We start from the raw sequence: 22,289 nt of genomic DNA, 5'->3' as shown, positions 1-22,289 counted from the left end.
GTACAAAGAACATCCTAAGGACTTCAGAAGTCAGAACATATTTACATAATTCCAAGATGTTTAAGGCACTGAAACAGTCATTAATATTTCCTCACAAAATGTGTGGATTCTGGAAGTAGGCTTTCAGGGTGCAAAAAGGAATTCCCAACTTTTGTTGACAGTCATCCTTTTGAATTTGGTTCTCTTCACTGTAGTCTAGAAAAAAATCTAGTATGACTACAAAAATCAGTGAGTGTACTCATAAGAACAATTGCTTCTCTTTAAACAAATATGGCCTCTATAAATTAAATATGCAAAGCAAAAAGCAACATTATTGAATTTTACTAATATTCTCCAGTTCTGACCTACAGAAGCCAAGGCCATAGCCATTTTTAACAACAGAGTACATCATTATGATAACAGTATGTATGAAAATAAGAGGGCTCAACATAACTGTAGAAACTCTTTGAAGATATAGGGAAAGGCACTTACTTATGTTGAAGAATAAAAGATTGTATTGGATATGTACATCAAAAACAAAGAAAGTCCAGAAACATTTTAAGTGATCTGGAGACTAGAGTCACAAAATGTGTATGAAGGAAGTTTCATATCTTCTCCTAATTTCAATTATATTGCTTCCAGCTTTGCTTTAGCTGTTCAGAAAAATACTACCACCACCCCAACACACAACCCCAGCTCCTACTGGTCTGGCAAGTCAATATCCTAATGAAATGTCATCATATTCAGGATTAAAAAAAAAAAAGGTCTGTTTCCAGGACAAAATTGGAATGTGTCTAAACACCACATCCAGTTAGTTCAGACACATCAAACACTGAGGAACAGTATATAGCTAATCTTCTGCATGCAAATGTCCAGGCAAAGAAGTGTGCAAGACTGAGTAAATAACAAAAACAAGTTTGAAAGACCTTCTACTTTAAGTGGAAGCTTTATAGAACAGTCAGACAATCTTTCTGGTAGAAAAACAAACAACCAAACAACCAAACAAAAAAAAACGTAACTTGTACACCAGGCAGTTGTTGTTAAGCATGGAAGATTCTAAAGTCTGCCTCAGCAACCTCAATTGAACACATAAGCAAGCTTTTCAGCTGCTATCTATCTTCGTCTTAGAAGAAACCCTTGACCCCAATAGGTAAATACTCAGTATAGAAATTAATCTGAATGTGTATTTCCATTTAAAGTTTACTATATTTGGAGAAATAGAGAATTAAACCATTGAAGCTATAGGGCTTTTATGCATACTCGACTAAGAAGCTGCTCAAGCACCTGAAATGACAAAAAGCAGTAGAAAAATACATACCAGTATCTTGAAAACACTGGCTTAATACCTCCTCAAGAAGAGATGACCTATTTCTTTGTTATCCATATATAAAGCCAACATTTCTGGCTCAAGTTACTTGATAAGGTCCACAGTTACTATGCAAACACTTCAGAGTGTGCTTCTCTAGCAAATAATAGCTGCCCCAAATTTATGGGCTGGAAATGAGATTATTAACAATACAAACATCACTAATACTTCCATCATTGTTATTACCAACAGTTACTGAATGCTAGCCTAGGTACCTAGGTCTAGTTCAAGTAACACCCAGATAAACAGTAACCTTTTTACCCTTCAAACCTGCCAGTGTTACTACCACTTCAGCTATATCTGTGACTAAGAAATAATTTGTCTTTCCTGCCTTCAAGCTTGTTTGAAGGAGAAAGGCTTCCTCGAAGCCTGTGGATTATGTATTACTCAACTGTTTGTGTTTCCACAGCATGGAGAGCAAATCAACTGCTACTGTGTGAAAAACGGACAGTATCAGAACAAAATATACATGAGTAAGCATGCATTTAATCAACCACTGGTCAAGAATTGTACTATGTTAGTCCTTCCCGCACGATGGAAGCTGAAGCAGCTCCTGCCTTTGAGAGTGGATACTAGTTTTGTACAGAGATAGATAAAAGACACATCCTGTTCAGAGTACCTGAAACTTTTATTTCCTTGTCAGTTTGCTGTAATGGATCAGACAGACTTCTGTATCAGCATTCCTGCAATACATACAGCTCAGAACTATCATCTCAGCTGTAAGTCAGTGATGAATTCTTAAGCATTTTAGTACCATGCATTCATTTGAGGTTCTGGAATGACTTTTCTGGTTACTCACACATTTATGTACTATGACAGAACAAGTCACAGCTATTCTACAAAAGTGCCCAGAAATGGGTAACACTGATGTAGGGATAAAACCAATAACCTACCATCTTTTGTCTGTCTTTCAATAATCTAACCTCTTTCATTATTTTAAAGTCACCAATGAAGAATGATAGCCTCAAGACTCAAGCCCCATATAATTATCTTGATTCCTTGCTTTTAGAGCGGGTAAAGGAAGTTCCAAAGCTCCCTCTCTGACCTGAATAAGCTGCTTGTAATATTTTCAGTGTTAATATATTCTTCAGACTGAAGAACAGTGTAAGGGCTCACTTACATAAAATCCTCCCTACGTCCTCACCTACCCATACCAACACAGGGAGTGACAGCCTAGCTTCCCTTATGGTAGTACTCTGTTGCATACTTGAGCACAAGTCCCTTCAAAGGCAAATATTTGTTGAACTTTTTATGAACAGCTCAGACAATACTTTATTCAGATCAGACTTGACAATTATTTTCAAAAAATTATTTGTACCAATGACGTGTCAAAAAAGATAAACAAATCAGAGCAACAGCATAAGCAAAGATTGGGCAATAGTTGGCACACTGAGCTCCTACACAGCTCCTGTATGCTGCCACACCATTTCCTTGAATCTCCTAGCTTTTTAGGCCTACAGGGGAAAAAAAAAAGGGGGGGGGGGGGGGGGGGGGGAAGGGACCAAATAACCAGTGGCTTGCCTCCTTTGGACCATACATCTAATTAGTTATTGTAGAAAAGGATATGAAACTGTCAAACTGAAGTGAAAATTAGTCTGCATATAGCTATTCAGTAGTTCAGTCTGATACTATTATACGAAGTATGGTATTTGACCAAAACTCAAAAATATCACTTGAAGTCACGTTTCTTGTATGTAGGAAAGACACTAAAGATATGAAATGAATTCATATTCAGGTCAAGTTCAGCTTTAACAGCCTCAAGAAGCAGTGAGCCGCTTTTTTTGAAAACCATTTGGAGACACTAAGTTGTTAAAAACAGAACACTTCAGTCTTAAAACTGGTTCAGAAAAAAGGTAATCCATGTAAGTAAAAGCTTACATAAAGAGGATTAAATTGCACCTGTACATAGATATTAAGATCTGAATAGTTTTTAACTTCATTCCATTAAAGTCTTATGCCTCAGAAAGCAGTGGGGTTAAATCCTCAACAATATCTGAGGTATACAATTCTGAACAAGCAAGGTAAGGGAGGATTAGAGCCAAACTTTATGACATACATGAGCCCAAATATTAAGATTAGGCAGTTCAGTAAACTACACTTTTAAAGAAGTTTGAGAGGATTACTATCAAGCAGTTTTTGTCCAGAAGTTGCCTCTAAATTATTCCATTATTTTATTGAATACACACAGTAGAACAAAAAATAATTCAGAATTTGTGAAACATTAACATAATCATTTTGTTAGTTCTTTCTTCATTTCTTGCAGAAGTCTTTAACCTTGTCAGTATTCTCCTTTTTACCTCATGAACACTGATTTTTGTACCCAACTTGACAGGGATTTGTTTTTGAAGCCTCACTATTGCTAATTCACCTTTAGCTACTACTTTTCTAAACAAGACGAGTAAACTAGCAGGCATAATAAAGAACAATTAATTTTAAAATTCTTTTATTAGTTTCACTTTCAATAAAGTAGACTGTTTAAGATACCTTTTCCCCTACCAACCAACAGTGAAAAGAACCAAAACCCAGAGCAGCATAATTGTCTTCAAAAGAGATACCGAAAAGATTTTAACCTCCATAGCCTGTTGTGGAAAAAGCAAGAAGTATGGCTGCTAGAAAGGGCAAGCCTACCTATACCATAAACAGTGAGTGATGGTGCAACCCTGCAGTGCAACAGTCAGTTACTCTACATTGACTTCTTGTCTGACCATGATGTGGCATATTTACAATGCTTTAACTGTGTCCAACACCCTTTTCTCCAACAGTGACCCTAAATGTCTAAGGACAACTGTAACAGGGCTAATGCTTCCAGGTTCCAACCACTACATCAAAGAATTGCTGCGTCCTTATGCAGCAAGTCACAGGAGTGACTAATAACTTACACCAAACATACAGAATAAACAGTCTTTCAAGGACAGAAGTGACAGTTTTATCTTGAGTCCTTTCACATGTGGAATTCAGTATGTTGAAAAATAGACTTTCACTAGGTTTTAGTTTAAGAACTTCGGTCTGTTACTTCACATTTCTGCCCTATAAAACACTAACAATGAGGTTCAAAATCACTTAGAGTGTTAAGAAGAAGATGAATCTTAAGTTTTCTTCAGAAAAGCTTTGAAGAATCATCATCCTTCATCATCAGGAAGTATATCAAGGAGAGAGGACAAGACACCAGAGGATGTTCCTACCATATGACAAAGGCTAAATAACACACTAAGCTTCAGAAATCAACACTCAAATCTGAACAGTTTAGCATTCATTCCCCACCCCATATGGGCTTGATACTGCGTTGGATTATATAACTTCAGAAACAGCTTTCTCCTTGAGGCTTTAGAAAATAGTCTGTAGAGATGCAAGCCAAAGACAAATGCTGTGAACACTTCCCATATTATTCTGACAAGGAACTATAGCACATAACTACTATGTTGTAAATTTAAACCCTTGCTTAAAGTTCTCCTGTATAGCAAAGTTTCTACTGAGGCTGACAGTTCTTATTTCCTTCACATCGGTGTTCTAGAGCATTTAAAACCTGGAAATAGAACCTTGTTTAAGATCAACCTAAAAAAGTCACCTAGGGGAGGAATAAAAAATGTGAAGCAAGCTAACTAAAGTTTAGAACAAAACCAAGTTTTTCCAGTGCTTGTTACTAACTTCTAACACATTGCTTTTCCCAGTACACATGTACTGGCAAAAGGCTTCAAGTCCATGTCTATGGTTTAAATATATTTTGGTTTTTTTTTTTTTTTTTTTTTTTTTTACATTCCATACAGTAGATGAAAAATGCAAATGTTAAGTACCTTGCCACTGGTGATGTACTTGCAGTTAATTTTTAGAAACTTCTCCGTAAATGCTTCTTCCTCTTCGGAGGTGGATGATACCACTCTTGTAGGACGAACACATGCATGTGCTGGTGAAGCAGCTGACTCCTTCCGTTGCACTCCATCTGGATCCTAAAAGGGAATATTAAAAAAAAGAAAAAAACAACCAAAACTTATCAGCCCACCTTTTTCAATATTGAGATCTTCCGTTGTGTAATTTTTGCTGCAGAAATGAAAGAAAATGTAAAAATAAGATTCCAAATCCACTGCAGTTTAAAAAACAACTTTGATCTGACTGTACATATAATACTAATAAGGCACAGCTTAACTAGCACATGGTAAGAAACACAAGGGGGAAGGGGTATTCAAAATCAACCTGGGAACAAACAACAAAATAACCATCAGAACTCACATATGGAGATCATCTCATATGCTTTCACATACAAAACTTGAGAAAGTGGCAGTTAATGCAAAGGATTATTTTCCAATTTCAACAAATAAAAGTCTTGTTAAGTCTTCTGTTATCCTTCCATAATATTACACAGTATGTTGGAAGGGCCCTCTGAAGGTCAAATAGTTGAATCCTGTGTTGAAAGCAGACCTAAGCCTACACCTGATCAGGTTGCTCATGGCATTTCCAGTTGAGTTTACGTCTTAGAGGCTAGAGATTCCACAGCCTCTCCAAGAAACCCATTCCAATATTAGCCACCCTTATCATGAAAAACATTTTCATATTATTTAACCAGGAACTCTTACACAGCAACTTGCACCTGTTGCTGCCTAACCTTTCACTATGAACCTCTGAAGTTCAGAACTCTTGTTTCCCTCCCTCCAACCTCTCTATCTGTGGTAGCACACACAAATCAGGTTCTCCATTAGCATTTTCTCCTCCAGGCTATGCAAACCAGCTCCCTCAGACAGTCCTTGGGTATCAAGTTTCCATTCCCTAATCATCCCCCCAGTGGGCTCTCTGCAGTATGTCCCCCTGTCTTGGACTGAAGGGGACAGAAGTGGGCACAGCACTGCACAGGCAGCTTCACAAGCTCCCCTGACAGGGGAATAATCATTTTCCTTAACCTTTTGGCACTGTTCTTCCATTTGCCACCTGGAACATGATTAGCCTTCATCTTCGCAAGTGGCCACTGTTAAACACTCTGCCTACCAGGTCTTCAGATCCCATCTCTCCTTGGCCTTTACTCCTTTCCTGCAAAGCTGCTGTCTAGCCAGCCAGCCCTCAGCCTGTACTGCCACGTGGGGCTGTTCTGGTCCAGGTGGGTCTTTGCTGCTACTGAACTTCAATCAGCTGGAGAGATGATACAACAGAAACCGCCTGATGTCCCTCATTAGCAGCCCTTGCCCTTCCCTCCAGTGTATCAAGGACTTTTCTTCATGTTTGGTCCTTCCTAAGCTTGCTGAGGGTGCATTCTGTCCCAACACTTTGGGCACTACAAAGCAGATTAACCAATATTAGCTTTAGTGGGAACCCCCAACTGTCTGCAACTGCCCATCTCTCCAGAAGGCAACAGAAACTAACCACCACACAGAGACACTGAATGACTTTGAGCCCAAAGATCCTACCAACTTTTCCACCTCATCTTGTAGTTCACCCATTCAATTAATATTTCCCTAACTTTGTAAGAAAGCTGCTCTGGGACAGCGTCAAGTGTCTAGCTTTAGTCAAGGTAAATAATATCCGCGTTTCTTCTCTCATCTGCTGAGCCACTCATGTCATTATGTGATAGAAAGCAATCAGTTTGGTCAGGAATGATACCAGCACTCTGGCTGTTCCCAAATATCTTCATCTTTCATCTGCCTCTATATAGCTTCCAGAGGATTTCCTTCATGACCTTCCCAGGTAGATAATAGTTATCTATCTTGCTGTCTCACAATATATCCAACAAAGTAATCAGTATATGAACATGGAACTTTACTAGGGACAGGGGGAAAAAATGTTTACAAATAAAAACTACACATATAGAAAAGAATGCTCCAAAGCCTATTTTATAGTCTCAGATGATCAGTTTTGGAATTTAATCAACATTTAGAGAGTTCCATTACATGCATGATTACTATCAATAAAATACTACAACTTATAAAAATGTGAACTTCTTTGTTCCCTTTGAGTTTCTGCTGTTCAGTTCTATTCACTAGCACAAGTTGCAGCTAACTGCTTTTAGTCTTACTTAAAGACAGTACTTACAATTGTGTTCAGTTCATCATGTCTTTGGCACTGCTTTAAATATAATTGAAAGATGCACACAAAGGCTAGAGAACAAAAATCCAGTTCTGAATATTGAGCTGGATTTTGCTGAAAGAGGTAAGAGATACAATTAAAAGGCAAGCTTCCTCAGGATGAGTTCTCCTTCCATCTCTGACTTTCTCCTAAAAATTATGTGGCCACTTTTGTGACTGCATGTAATTTTACATGCAGTTGTAATAGTCCCTAGTTGATATCTAAGTCCACCACGAATAAGCCAGCTGTTTTGCATTCAGCAGGAGTAATACTGGTGGCAGAATTTCAAATTTAGTAACAACCTTGTCACTACATATTTTTGAAGTGTATTTTTAAGTTTTACAGGTAGTAAAATTTATTGGATCTTCCTAAATTTGTGCATAAGACTGCTAGATGAAGAAACACTTAAAGGAAAAAAAAAAACAGTAGTGTAAGAAAGGCTTAAAAATCCAAGCTGAATTCTTATATAAAAAACCTGACACTAACAAGCTTACTGAAATATACACCAAAATGCTAGCTTAAGAATAGCAAGGTAAGAAAACAGGGTTATAAAGGCCTTATATTGGCCACATGCTGATTTGTATTTAGCCCCTGCAGTATTAAGCTACTCTAATCTTAAACAGAAGCGAAAGCACAAACACAGTACAGTCATTGTTTAACAAACTCCTGAACCTCTGCTTAGGCAAAATATGGTAGCCTCATTCAATTTCAGGCAAGAACTGATCCATTTCAATGATCATACCACAGAGAGATGATCACTTTGCATTATAGAGGCAGAATAACATATCCTCTTTAACTTTAGATGTGCTAAAATTTAAACTACTGATTCAAAACTGTGGAGTCGAAGAAGACAGACATCAATACAGAGCATTAGAGAATGCATGAATGAGAGCAATATTACCACAGGAATAGCAGAAAGGAAAAAAAACCATGGAAAACAGGTGTTATCAAAGAACAAAACCTGCCATCCTTATCTTCAAAGAGAAGTCATGTACCACTTGCATTGCTAGTTAAATAAAAACCAACCACAAAAAAGCCACACATACACAGTCCACACTGACAAGCACAAGTAACTTCTGTTCTTCATTTTTATTTCACAAAAGTCATCCAAGAACATCCCTTCCGCTCCTTACATCTGCTTCAAAAAAGCTCAGAAACAGAAGCTTCTGTGAACAATTATATATTGTCACATAAATGCTTCAAGAAAAGTTAAGCTCAGAACTGTTTGTGGTGATCCACAACACGTAATGAAATATACAAAATTTTTCTGCAACAATACAGTATGTCAAGTACAGTTTAACTCACAAGATGTTGCCAACATTGAGTTGCCTACACTAAGCAAAATAACCCTTCGTATAAGAGGATTTTAACTTTAATTCTTTTAATCCATTCTGGTTTTTCTTTGACTTCAAGCTTTTTTTTTTTTTTAAACTGATTACTTGCACATAGTTATACTACTTAGCCCACATATCTACTATATGCAAACAAGCATATACAAAATAATTCACAAGATTAAAAACATGTTGTATCAGGAAAAAACACCTTATCTAGTGTATTGTAGGAAGAGCACTGACTTCTGTTAGTAAAATTAATGAAAATTTACCCAAGGGTAACTTTTCAACCTTTACTCTATATGGGTAGATCTATCCTAGCATTTACCGTCATTCTAAGACTGATAAGGAAGAAAGTAAAATAAATACACTAGTCTGCAAGAATACTACACCACCACCACCACGCCATAAAATGGCAAATGTAGATTTATTTACTATGACGGACAGCAAACATCCCAAGACAACAGCCATAGAAAGTTGGGCAAAGGAATAACAGCAAAACCAGATATAATTTTCAGTACAAGCACCACTGTAGCCTTTCTGATGCAGTTTGGGAACCTCTTCAGTAATGAAGCTGTAACCTCTATTTAAACTTCACTGGATCAAGCCATGCAAGCAGGTAAATAAATGCTTTAAGTCTCAAGCCTACCTAAGCTTTTAGCACACAGAATCCTGGAGCAGGCATTTGACAGCTTGACTGCACACTATCAGGAAGTTTTATTATTTGAGATAAAAGATAACAGGAAAAGAACAGTAGTGACACGTTAGGAAATATCTGAATAAAGTAGGAATTGCACATATTGCAGAGAATGCAGAGAAGCTGAGGCTCTGATACTGCAACTTTCTGATTTGATTTCTCCCCATGAAATTTTCTTAAAAGCAAAACAGCATTCCTGGAAAGACTTACTTTTACAAAGCTAGTTCATTGCCAAAATCTACACTCAAGCTTAATTACAGTGCAGCGTTGATAATTATATAGTTTTAGTACCCAAAAGTCTACAAAAGTAGTAACAACTATTGAGCAGAAGTTGGCTGTAATCAACTCTCACTCAGTAATCAGACCCTTAATGAAACAGACTTGTTTATTCATTCTGTTTAATGGAACTAAAGAGAAACGTCTTCTATTTACCTTTTTTTTTTTTTTTTGTAAAAGGTATTATTTTGCTTTCAACTCCAGGTATTGTAAAGTACTTTCTCCCAAAATGAGTGAATACTTTAAGAAGAAAGCATAACATTTGTAACATTTATCTCATAAGGGAAAATTATTTTCAAGGACATCAGGTATACCTACATTTATTGTAGCCTTGTCAAACTCTGCTTCTGAAGATGTAGGTGATAGGGGACTTATAGGACTTAGAGAGGGGGAGCTGTCCACACTAGAAATGTAGTCTGGGTCAGGAACATACAAAATCTATAAAGAAGATATAATGTAGTTAGAAGTTATGCTTTTAAAGTTTAACTTATACCTGAAATAATGAGAAATCTATTTGTCATGCTTTCTCAAAACCAGCTATACAGAATTATTTTTGCTACAGATAATTTTACTAGAAACTATGAATTCAGGGCATAAACAAAACAACACAAAATAAGTCTCAATTTTAGCTTTTAAAATTTTAAAATATTATTATCTTAGAATATGAGTGATATTTAGTTATAGCTGAGAAAATGTTCAGATAGAAAGCTTTAGAAATATATAGCATGTCAGAAACGCCCAGTAAAAGCCTGCCTGATTTCTCTTGCTATCATTCTACTATCTGAGCAATCAAGAGACAGACTTCTGAAGAAGTTTATAGACATGTTCTAGGATTCTTTCAAACACAGGGCTGATACCAAATGGTGTCGTCAGCTGACCTTCCACTTCTTTCCAGGCCTGTCTTTGAAAGAAGGGAGAAGCAAAGGCTAGGGGAAAAGTAAATATAAATAAAGAAAAAGGTATAAGCAACAGTAACCTAGAAATAAATAAAGAAAGAAATAACAATAGTTCATATACTCCCAGTAAGACAAAGTTTTTAGGGTGGCATGGAAACATTATTCAATTTATTAAGTAGACTTGCAGGCAGTATCATGCAGTCAGAAATGCTGTTTGTAAAGCTGTACTCTGAATTTAACCTCTGAGCAAGAGATTGTAAACAGCCTACTGTATTTGCAAAGTAGCAACTAGCTTCTACTCAAGTGTCATTGTATCATTATGTATATTTAGTTTTTTAAAAAGTCCCTCAATTTTACTTAGAAGAGAGGTAGTTTCAATAGTTGTTCCTTTTTTTTTATTTTGGAAGCTATTAATAATCAGATGGAACTCACAAACTAGAGAAAAATCATACTATGGTTTGGGTTGGAAGGTAACTTAAAGATCATCTAATCCAAACCACCAAATGAAGAAGCCTTTTACAGAGCCAATAGGAAAACCAGTAAGAGAAGTACTTTAACACTTTCTCTGGTAAAGATGAGAAATATGGGGGAAAAAAAGTCTTTGCTGAATAAGTAACATACATAATATAATTGTACCTGTCCAGGAACGACTGCTCTGGCGAAAAGCTTATTTAACTGAACCAGTTCATTGGGTGTTGTATCAAATTTCAAGGCAATACTGTTTAAAGTATCTCTTGATTCCACCTGTATCAATTGGGGGGAAAAAAAAAGAAAAACAAAAAAACCTGTAAGCAGTTAGTTCAAATAGTGTTTTATAAATTTTAATCGTATGTAGATTTACAGAATTTTTCATAAACTAAGTCTTTATATCTTTGCCCTCAAAAGATAACGATGTTCTGAATATTAGTTTCCTGCAAACCTGTACATGGACACCTGCCTTCCCACCCAGTCTCCAGGTGGTCAAAAGGGTTGGTCATACACGTTGGGCTTCAGCTCAGACATCACACCAGAACCCCTGGTCTATAAATTCATTGCCGGGTACCACTGGACATATACACGACCAACTCGTTTCACAGAACCTCACAGCCTCCCTCTTCGGCTTCTCTTCTCCATTCCTCACTTACAGAAAAGTTGAAACAAATCTCCGTAAGTGTTAACACTATTCTCCTATTGAAACTAACTTCTGTTAATCTGGATTTCAAGTAAAAATCATCACTTAGATCAAAAATAAAGCATAACAGGTCAACTAGTATGACAACGGATGGAATATCCACTTTATGGAGTAGGTGATTTCTGAGTAAGGATTTTTGCAAGCTCTTCTCACTCCTACACCTCCTCCCCATCTCCAAAAACATATTCAATATCAACTACTTAGAAGAAAGTGAGGGAAGAAGTTTATTTTGAAATCTATCCATGAATTAAAGAATTCATAGGAAGCGTTTAAGAACAGTGATAATCATATAACAAGAAAGCATACAAGTAAAACGTCTCAATGACACTGGGTTTCATAACCACTGTATCAGGGAACTAACCTCCTATCAGTTAAGAAAAGATAAAGCAATTTAAGCAAAGACATATGTGGGTCTAAACACAGAGTAGAACCAGAAAAATTCCACTAACTCCAGTCTTAACGTCTTCTCATTTGTCCCTTAGCTTACATCTGCATGATATATACCTCCAATACTCACTACTTATATGGACTAGATTAATTATTCACAGGCTAAGTTTTCCTTCCATTTTCTTTATTAAATTATCTTGACAGCTATGGAAAAGAATACTTTCTCCTCTAAGTTCTCTTTAAAAAAAACAAAAAACAAACGAACAAACAAAAAACACATTTTCAAAGGGTAAGATGGTAAAGGGGGGGGGAAGACAAAACCACCTTTTTCTACTATGTTCTATACACAACTGTTTTGAAAGAGCACATGTATATGGTTAGCTGACTGCATATCCATTTGGATATGCATCTCCTGCTCTTCACAGTTTTCCTTAAAGACATGAAGAGCACCATGTCTTGCATGCACCGTCAACTGGTGCTAGTTCTAAAAGGTAAATATCCTTCTCTTCTGCTTGAATGAATGAGCTAGGACAGAAAAACTGGGGATGAGTATGAAGGAAAGGTCACCGAGCATATATATTTGCTTTTGGTTTGACAGTAGCTCCACCCTATACACAGTCACACAGGAAAACGTGTTTGGAACTGAAAGACCAAAGCGCTCTATTTCAGTAACCATAATGCAGTGTATCACAGAATCACAGAATGGTTTGGGTTGGAAGGGACCTTAAAGACCACACAGTTCCAACCTCCTGCCACGGGCAGGGACACCTCCCACCAGCCCAGGTTGCCCAAAGCCCCATCCAGCCTGGCCTTGAGCACCTCCAGGGATGGGGCATCCACAGCTTCTCTGGGCAGCCTGTGCCAGTGCCTCACCACCCTCTGGGTAAAGAATTTCTTCCTAACCTCTAATCTAAATCTCCCCTCTTCGTTTAAAGCTGATATCCCTTTTTCCGTCACTATACCCCCTGACCAAGAGTCCCTCCCCAGCTTTCCTGCAGACCCCCTTTAGGTACTGACAGGCTCCAGTAAGGTCTCCCCAGAGCCTTCTCTTCTCCAGGCTGACCAAGTATGTAAGTGGCAAAGTATACACTGGGTTAGCCTGCTTCCAACCATAGTCTATTTTTGGACTGTTCCAGTTAAATTAGCATATTCTACACATCGTAACATAATGCTTAATGGTGACCAGTAGAATATGACAAGACACATTCATTCTTCACAGAAGCTGTAAACGTTTTGCCAGAATGCAAGCATTATACATAATTAAATTTAGCGTTAAATATTTAATCCCCCAATATTAACACATACATTTTATTAATGTTGTGACAATAGCTGGTAAATACAGTTCCTATCTGCCGCAAGCAAAAGTAGCGTATGAACTGTTAAATAATTGTTCCTCAAAATGCATTTCCCCCTTGAATGTTCCAGAGCCTAAAACTGAACAGAACACTAATCCCAAAATAAAGGGCATTTCTTAAGTTCTTAACTTTTTTAAGTTACATCATGTTAGTGAACACACGTTGACAGTACAGGAATTAAAAAACCATAACTGACGGATATAAAGGAACAAACTATATCCTTTAAATAGGGAAGCAAGTTGTCCTGTAACAAGTGCTAGAAACATCATGTACTTTGCAGACTATCATGCTTCAAGTGAAAACAGAGGTCAGTTTGGGATACTAATATATTTAACGCTTACAAGTGGGAGTCAAATAATACTGGAACACTAGAATAACACTGACGTTATTTTTTTGTAAATGTGCATGTCAACCTAAATTCACTAAAATGGGTAGTTATTGACAAAGAAATGGCAATTAACTATTTTGGAATAACTTCTGTGTTACGACAATTCTTTGTATAGGAAGCCATTAAGGTACACAAAGCAGCAAACACCTCCCTACTGGTATATTTCATGCCTGAAAAGACCACCGTACCACAGCAATTCAGAACTAGATGATCACATGGTTATGGATAAGTCACAATATTGTCACAGAATCACAGAATTGTAGGGGTTGGAAGGGACCTTGAAAGATCATCGGGTCCAACCCCCCTGCCAAAGCAGGTTCCTTAGGGCAGGCTGCCCAGGTAGGCGTCCAGACGTGCCTTGAATATCTTCAGAGAGGGAGACCCCACAACCTCCCTGGGCAGCCTGTGCCAGTGCTCCGTCACCCTCACTGTGAAGAAGTTCTTTCGCATGTTGGTGCAGAGCTTCCTGTGCTCCATCTTGTGGCCATTGCCCCTTGTCCTGTCCCCACAAACCACTGAAAAGAGGTTGGCCAAATCCCTCTGTCTCCCACACCTCAGGTATTTATACGCGTTGATGAGATCCCCTCTCGGTCTTCTTTTCTCCAGGCTGAACAGACCCAGGTCTCTCAGCCTTTCTTCACAGGGAAGATGCTCCAGGCCCCGTATCATCTTTGTGGCCCTCCACTGGAGTCTTTCCAGCAGATGCCTGTCTTTTTTGTACCGAAAAAGATCCCTGTCTTTTTTTGTACCAATTAAAAGTGGCATTTTGTCATATGCCACTTTTAATTGGTACTAAAGCAGAAAACGAGAAAAAAAAACTAACCAGACCAGATGTTTACTACTCATTCCATAGAATACAACAAAACAGCCAAATCACAAAGTATAGCAGTGTTGCCATCAGAAGTTCTACATCCTACAGGTTTGCTGGAACTGCTAAATGAGGTTGAAAACTTTGCCTAATTCAGAAGTTTGCTTTCATATCAGTGTTGGAGGAAAACTTAGTTGTTAAGTAGATATTCCGTGGGTATCACTTAATGAAAATACTTGAAATTTTAGACTAACATTAATAAGTCAAAAGTATTCAGTTTCAAAACAACACTTAAGCCTGCTAAGAGTGCATTCATTCTTCTCAGCTTTCAGAAAGCAGAGCGGCTGGTGAGATCACTAAGCAAGTGAAGGTGTTTATCTTAAATCACGATCATGAGAAAGGCAAACATAACCGAGCTTCCTTTTCTTATCTGGTTTTAAGGTTTGCACAGGTGAATCTAAACACTACATTAAGTTTATCAGTGCTGGTCTCTGAACTTCCGTCTATTTCTCCAATTCTCGGGCTTTCTGCCATTAAAAAAAAATAAATAAATAAATCTGAACATCTAAAAGCTTAAAGAATAACTGTGGAGAAGAGTAGTTTAAGAACTGTGCTGGGTCTGGCTGGGATGTTAACTTTCCCTGCAGCAGCCCATACAGGGCTGTGCTCTGCACACGTAGCAAGAACAGCACTGGTATCACACCAGGGCTGTGCCTACTGCTGAGCAGTGCTGGCACCGCACCAGGACTCCCTCCAACAACCCAGAGCCAGCAGGCTGGGGGTGGGCAGGAGATGGGGACAGGACATCACCAGGGCAGCTGACCTAAACCGACCAAAGGGATATTCCATAGCATACGGTGTCACACTCAGCAATAAAAGGTGGAAAAGGGGAAGGAGAGGGGGTGGCTCTCGTTGTGAAGACGTCTGTCCTGAACAACTGCTACATATATTGAGGCCCTGCTTCCCAGGACACGACCAAACATCATTAATTGATGGGAAGAAGGGAGCAATTGTTTTTTCCTCGTGCTTCCAGCACAGCCTCAGCTTCTATGTGGTTCCTCCCCTCCCCCCCCCGATGCCTTTCTTTTCCCTTTAATTAAATTATCCTTATCTCAACCCATGAGCATTTTTCTTTCCAGCATACTTTCTCCTCCCACCTCTTCTTTTAAGGAGGGGGAGTGAGAGAACGGTTGTGGAGGAGCTCAGCTGCCCAGCAGGGTAAAACCACCAGAATAACTAACAGGCAAAGAAGAAACTCCCCACCGCATGCCACAGCCACTCAAATTTTTCTAATCCCTTTTCTCCCTCCCTTTTAAATCAATACTGGAGGAAAGGGGAAAAAACAAATTCCTTCTTTCCCGGGGGGGGGGGGGGGGGGGGGGGGGGAAGCTTTCTGTACATTGTGCCTAGCTATTCAAACACTATTCTGAATATCAACATTCAAATATTTCCATAAGCATTCTTAAAGTCCTATGCTTCATCTTCATGGGAAAGTTTCCCCTTCTAAGGGAAGAGAGGGAAGATGAACATTGGTTAAGTTGTTTCATGATTTTTACTAACAGCAAGATTTGTTCAAATACAAATAAAGTCCTGATAAAAACCAACTACTGATACGTGAAAACATTTTTTCCCCCCTAGAAACAGTCTGAAATGGAATTGAGCAGGCTAGCTGGTGCCTTCAAGTAGCTCAGTACATATGAATTGGAGTTGCTTCTTCAATATATAGATTCAGGTATAAAGACTGAAATATATTGATTAATGAAAATCCAAACCCAAGAATTATTTATTTAGGACTGCATAAGACTGAACATACACAAACCCCGTTTCGTACAATAACTTTTGCTATTAAAGGTCTTTTTTAAAGTGTAAGTAGCTCTCCTATAGACAGCAGTGAGAGCTTCTAATCATGAACTCTCTACGAAGTTATACAACAAAAGGCCTTTTTCTGTAGCTTCTTCTTATGTAGTCACTTACATATGTACAAAAAGCAAGTGACACTTAAGATCCAAGCAGTCCATTTCACTTCTCCAGTAACAGCCCAATTCAAACCATCCTGCCCCATTTGAGCAGAGGTACCTCCTGTTACAGAGCACTACTTGTATTCACGTTGGCCACACAAGTACCAGTAGACAAATGGCTTCAGAGTCACCACTGACCTAGGTTCTAGCTCTTTTCATTTCTGTCGGATTAACAGTTGGCAAAATTATTTAAAAGCCTTATTTAAAATCAGATAATCTACTGATATTTGAATGAACTTAACTGTCATTGTATCTCTACAACTGAAGTTCATTTGTTCTTCCATTAACATTATACATTTAATACATATGAATCAGAGTCCCAAAAGTTGTTTTATAAAATATTTCAGGACTAGTTGTCCAAGAACGAGAAAGCAATACAACAGTTTAAGAAAATTAGAAAGAACTAACAAAACTAGAGATGGGAAGACCAGGAAGAGAGGTGAGGACAAAGGAGAGAAAAGGACATAACAACTTTGACTGGTGTTGTACCCAAACCTTTGGCAATATCAGATTATCATTACATCAACTAATTCTTAATAGGCCTAATTTCTGTAACATGTAACATCAGGGAAGTGGAACTTTTAAATAATGTAAGAACTCCAAACATCATTTTAAAGTTAGACAGAAGATACAACAGATGAAGCAACACATCATTATTAAGTACATTTTCCAAATCCCCCCAGATTGGGAAAAAGACTATGACAGCAGCAAGTACAGAGAAGTCAGACGAGAACATAACCCTAGCCTTGAAATGAAGCATTAAGAGGAAAAAAAAAAAAGCAAAATTTCCTAAGTACGTAGGAGTCTAAACAGGATGTAAAGGTTTATGATGGCAATAATATAGCTGTATCAGAAAAGATAACCTTCACCACTCTAAGATACCCTACAACTGAAAGCACAATCTACAATCACTCAAGAAAGGTATTAGTACATACTGACCACTCCTCTACTCTCAAAATAAGCATGTTCACCAAATCATTACAGCCATTAAACCCACGTGAATACTTGGAACTTAAGCCTGGCAACCTTTCATCTGTTTGATGGTCACCATAAAAGCACTTGCCACCCACACCTCTTGAGCTAAGAAAGGATCAGAATTTCCTCCTAATTTTACCTTAAGAAGCAGACTTCATAAGCCACAGCAGTTTTGTTCTCAGCATACAGACCAACTGGTTTCTAACTAAAACAAACCAAAGAGTAAAGAGTATCTAGAGATTGGACTTAGCATTAAGTAACTGGGAAATGATCACTTTAGAAGTCTAACAGTTCAGTGGTGAGAACTCTGGCTGAAGACCCTGTCTTAAGACTCTGCTCTACTACAGACTTGCATGGCCTTCGTTAATTGGTAGTAAGTTCTTCTTATGATCTGGACCACGTACACTTATGTGTTATTTCAGGAAAGGATCCTTAATCCCCCAGAGAGCTGAACAAACCAAAACCACATTTACTTTACTATTTTTCAATGGCTGGAATTCAAACAGCATAAATTTGTTTTGAATTGCAGCTTCAAGAAAGCCTTTATTATAGGCTAGAATTCAGTTCTCAGTAAGAGGCAAGCTAATGAAATTCATCACGCTTCAATACACATGTCCTGTGCCTCTCCCCAGATTAGTATCACAGCCTTCTTAGTAGTTAAGCCATTTAGCTTAATGTAACATTAAGAGTTAAGTCTTCCCCATCTTTAATTCTTGAAATAAGAACACCAAGAGATCAAGTACAGACATTTATAGAAGTTCTTTTTTATTTTATCCTGTCCAGCTTCAAAAGCATTCAAAAATAACTACGATTAGGCTTCCCCTGTTTTAATATTAACCTTATAAGCATTATTTAAAGGCTTAATTATATTTCCACTATATAGCACAAGACAGATACTTCTCACTTCAGTTTCCCTTAGTAACCATAAATGTGAAAAGCTGACTGCAGCACAGTTTGAGGGTCATTTCAAGAACAGAACAGGCAGAGAAAGGCTCCATTTTCAGATACAGCTAGAAGAACAGATCTATACTGTAGAAGGTATAGACCTACGAAAATTATTAGAAGGCGGCTGGAAGGTCAGTATCAAGATATAGCCAACCCTCCCCCACCCCTGCATTCTGTTTTTTCTCCTAATATCAACAGTTTATTAGCAATGCTGAAACAGGCAACTTGCACATGATTTTATAATTAATGCTATTTACTATTTCTAACTAGTTACATAAAACTGAATCATTCAACACACTGATTAGCTTGGTAGTAGTATTTTTGGTTTTGGCTTGTTTTATTTTTGAAGAAAGCAGGTAACTTAAAGAAGTATTATAAAAGCATTAATCAAGTACTACTAGCTGTCTAATTGCTGATTTAATTTCTGCTAAAATAAGCCAGATATACCAAATTATAAGATTAAAGGTAATGCACATCACTGTTTTGCTTATATTTAGTACTGAAAGTAACTCTGCGCTTGCTTTGCAATGACATTCTAATAATCAAACAGCAACTTACAGAATATTCAATAGTCCCTTTAGGCTTTTGAAAAGACATTCGTCGCCCATCTTTCTTGTCTGGGGTCTTCTTCTGGCCAGTGTCTGAAAAAAATTGAGGCAACGTGCGTGTTAAATTCATTTTCCTCTCTCAGTACTGTCACAGGCTGCTGACTACAGCCCCGTGGGCAGACATCTAATTCACCAGTTACACAGCTTGCTCTCTAACAGCCAGCCAGCTGCTAGAATAACGACTTCATTCCCCTGCAATGCTTTAAGAATCTGACCAATATAAGCCACTGATAACTGAGAATCAATTAACTGCATAAGGACTTGCTAGTAACCAGGAAGCTATTAATGAAGGAAGACTAAATAGGTGACCTACCCTATCAGGCAAGCAACATTTCTGGAACTACTGTTTTTAATTGGTTTTCTATCGCACCCAGTGTGCTTTGTTGAGAGGGGAGATGATCTAGCATTCCCTGTACGTATGAATTAATCAGTGGTTTTTTTTAAGCTAAATGGTGTTTGGTAAGTACAGAGTATTTAAAGCTTCTGTGTAAAACAATGGGAATACATACTTAACTTCAGAATTATCCTCTTTGTGGCAAACGTGAAGTATGTACGCCCTATGCATATTCTATATAAAACAAGTTAAGAGCCATTCTTTTTATTAGCACATCTTATTTTGATGACCTCCATTTCATAAGCTAATCAACAATTTATACCTGAAATACCTTCTATTTTTTGAATAATCTGCTTGATATATTTATGATAAAAACAGTGTAAGAGTGTAATCACATGATTCAACAAGAAGCATTCAATACTCTGGCTTCAGAAAGAGTTTTTAATACATCCATCTATAGACGTCTTGAGACAAATCTCTTAACTTACAACTGTGTCACAAGGTCTCCACCTTCAACAGTTAAATGTCTGTTATTAAGAAGCCCAAAATATTTACATGAGACGCTATGTTTCCACACTACACTGACATTAGTTACTGTTGTTTTGATACAAACTGCTGGTACCATAACTGAATATATTCAGTTGAATATTTCAAACCAAATTGGACATAAGAAAAACTTTACAAAATATATGCTTTTAAAACACCTTCACATGCAAAAATTGAGAGCAGAAAGCATGCTTTATGTTTATATAAGCTGAGGTAATATGTAAGCTTGCTACAAATTTACAGCAGCTTCTACATATTGCTACTTTTAATTAGTATCCTGACAGCAACACGGTAAAAAAGATTAGAAGAATGCTTGTATGAATTTCATCTCCCACCCCCAGCCCCACAAATTTCTGCATAGGTAGCTGAAACTATCAAGATACGAGAAAAAAATCCACAAGTTACACAGAAAGTTCTGCAGTGAGAAAAAATAAACATCCAAGATCTAACACCTCAGCAATTATCTTACATTGCAACACTGGGCAAGCTGTAGAAGGCAATAATAAAAGTGATTTCTAGCCAACAACATAAGTACTTTCCTGGGGTGTTCTTCCTACAAGGCAATATACATTGGACTAATTCTACATTTTTATATATATTAAAAAGCAAGTCTGCACAAGAGTGCTCCCATACCCACAAGATAAAGTTTGATATATAGATTATATTATGATGTTTTAATAGCTATAAACAATAATCGAGACGTTAAGCCTATTTTTAAACACCCTCTAGAAATTCTGAGTCTGAAAACTGTAGCTCTGCATCCTGCCATCTTCATCCAATACCTTAAAAAGCATTTCTTCCCCAATTTACTAATTGTAGATTAAAAAAAATACCTAAAAGAAACCGTTAATACTGATGATATTAAAAACTTTTAAAGATGCCACAAATGTCTCCAAGGGAAGTTAAGTCAACCAGTAATGAGTAAAATACACTGGAAGTTGCACCTAGAATGACAGCATATGACATTCTCCTCTTCCACATCAAATATTTTGTTGCCAAAGTTTCTACCTGACCTTGCAATACAACGGCTGCCTCCTTGTCAAGCTGCTGAAGACTGCAAGGCCATTAGACTTACAGCTGTTCTGTAGTTTCCAATCTTACCAAAACTTTGCCAGCAGCTTAACCATCCTCTTGCCACAGCAGGCTGGTTCAAATACTCTTACACAAAAGTTAAAGTCACTGGAAGACAGACTGAACTCATTCAGGATCCCACACAGGCCTTAACCTGTACATGGAGCAGGCCTCTATTAGAACAAGCATATTCTCTCTACCCCATCATTAGCTAGAAATACAGAAATCCCATACTGTAACTTATATACATACTTCATTTGTATATACCTCCCCTTCAAAATTAGGTTTCCTTTCTCTTCTTTCTAGCTTGTGCATGTAAGTGTCTAAAGAATTTCCAGACAGGTGCCACTCAGGAGTTCAAGTTAAATTATTCTCTCCCCTTCTGGCAAGAGAATAGACGAGTAAAGCTTTGCTCAGATAACCAGTTCTGTTCCTTATGCCAGAAATAAAGAAGAAAGGCAATTCCTTTTCAGAGTAGATGGATCTACTGTGCATTACATTCACAACACTTCAGGAAAATACCAGCAACCAGGGGGAGGGAAGGAGCCTATTGGAGGCACACGTAAGGAAAGCAGATCCCAGGAGAACTCCCACCACTAGGTACCCAGAAGCTCACGATCTACAATTTTTATTTTTATGCCCCCTTCCACTTCTAATGCAGTAACTCCTTCCCATCCATCAGCACCCACTTTGATTCTTTCCCTCTAACAGCATTATTTCCTCCTCGTTATGTGGATACGAGAAGCAAATGCTTCACATCCTAGTGACCCAAGTCCCCTGGGTCAAGAAGAGACGGATGCAGGCAGCACTGAGCTACTTGTGTGCTCCCCACACAGCCAGCCAAGGACATTGCCATCAAACCCCCAGCCTCTGCCCACACCAAGAACCTGAGCTGTCTGTTCGTTGAGAATTTATGCATGTCACCAAGAGTGTCAGAAACAAAACCGGGAAGTATTTTAATTGTGAAAATGGGTCAGAGTAGCAGGGACATGCATTCTAGTTCCCTGGGGGTACACTATAAAGCCTCCAGCAATCTTGCTGAATGAAAGTAAACTCATCTTCCGGCCATCCTTGTATTCCTAGTGTGCTAGGA

At 38.0% G+C, this 22,289-nt stretch overlaps 1 protein-coding gene across 18 annotated transcripts in view; it reads right to left on the bottom strand.

Moving 5' to 3' along the window:
• Positions 1 to 22,289, bottom strand: part of OXR1 (oxidation resistance 1) — a 273,119-nt gene that overhangs the window by 46,476 nt on the left and 204,354 nt on the right. For 14 of the 18 annotated variants that reach the window (XR_013946361.1, XM_080579456.1, XM_080579472.1 and 11 more), the window contains 4 exons: positions 19,196 to 19,278; positions 11,227 to 11,334; positions 10,013 to 10,132; positions 5,137 to 5,289 (listed from right to left, as the gene is read on the bottom strand). Coding sequence is in view for 17 of the 18 variants with exons in the window: in XM_080579456.1 (XP_080435582.1) it covers positions 5,137 to 5,289; positions 10,013 to 10,132; positions 11,227 to 11,334; positions 19,196 to 19,278 (464 nt within the window). In the remaining variant the exon portion in view is untranslated. The remainder of the gene's footprint in view (positions 1 to 5,136; positions 5,290 to 10,012; positions 10,133 to 11,226; positions 11,335 to 19,195; positions 19,279 to 22,289) is intronic. The other 4 variants (XM_080579459.1, XM_080579463.1, XM_080579461.1 and 1 more) reach the window with 1 other exon arrangement.

This window comes from Anser brachyrhynchus (genome assembly GCF_964034855.1).
Source record: "Anser brachyrhynchus genome assembly, chromosome: 2".
Lineage (NCBI taxonomy): Eukaryota > Metazoa > Chordata > Aves > Anseriformes > Anatidae > Anser > Anser brachyrhynchus.
This window is presented reverse-complemented; position numbering and strand designations above follow the sequence as displayed.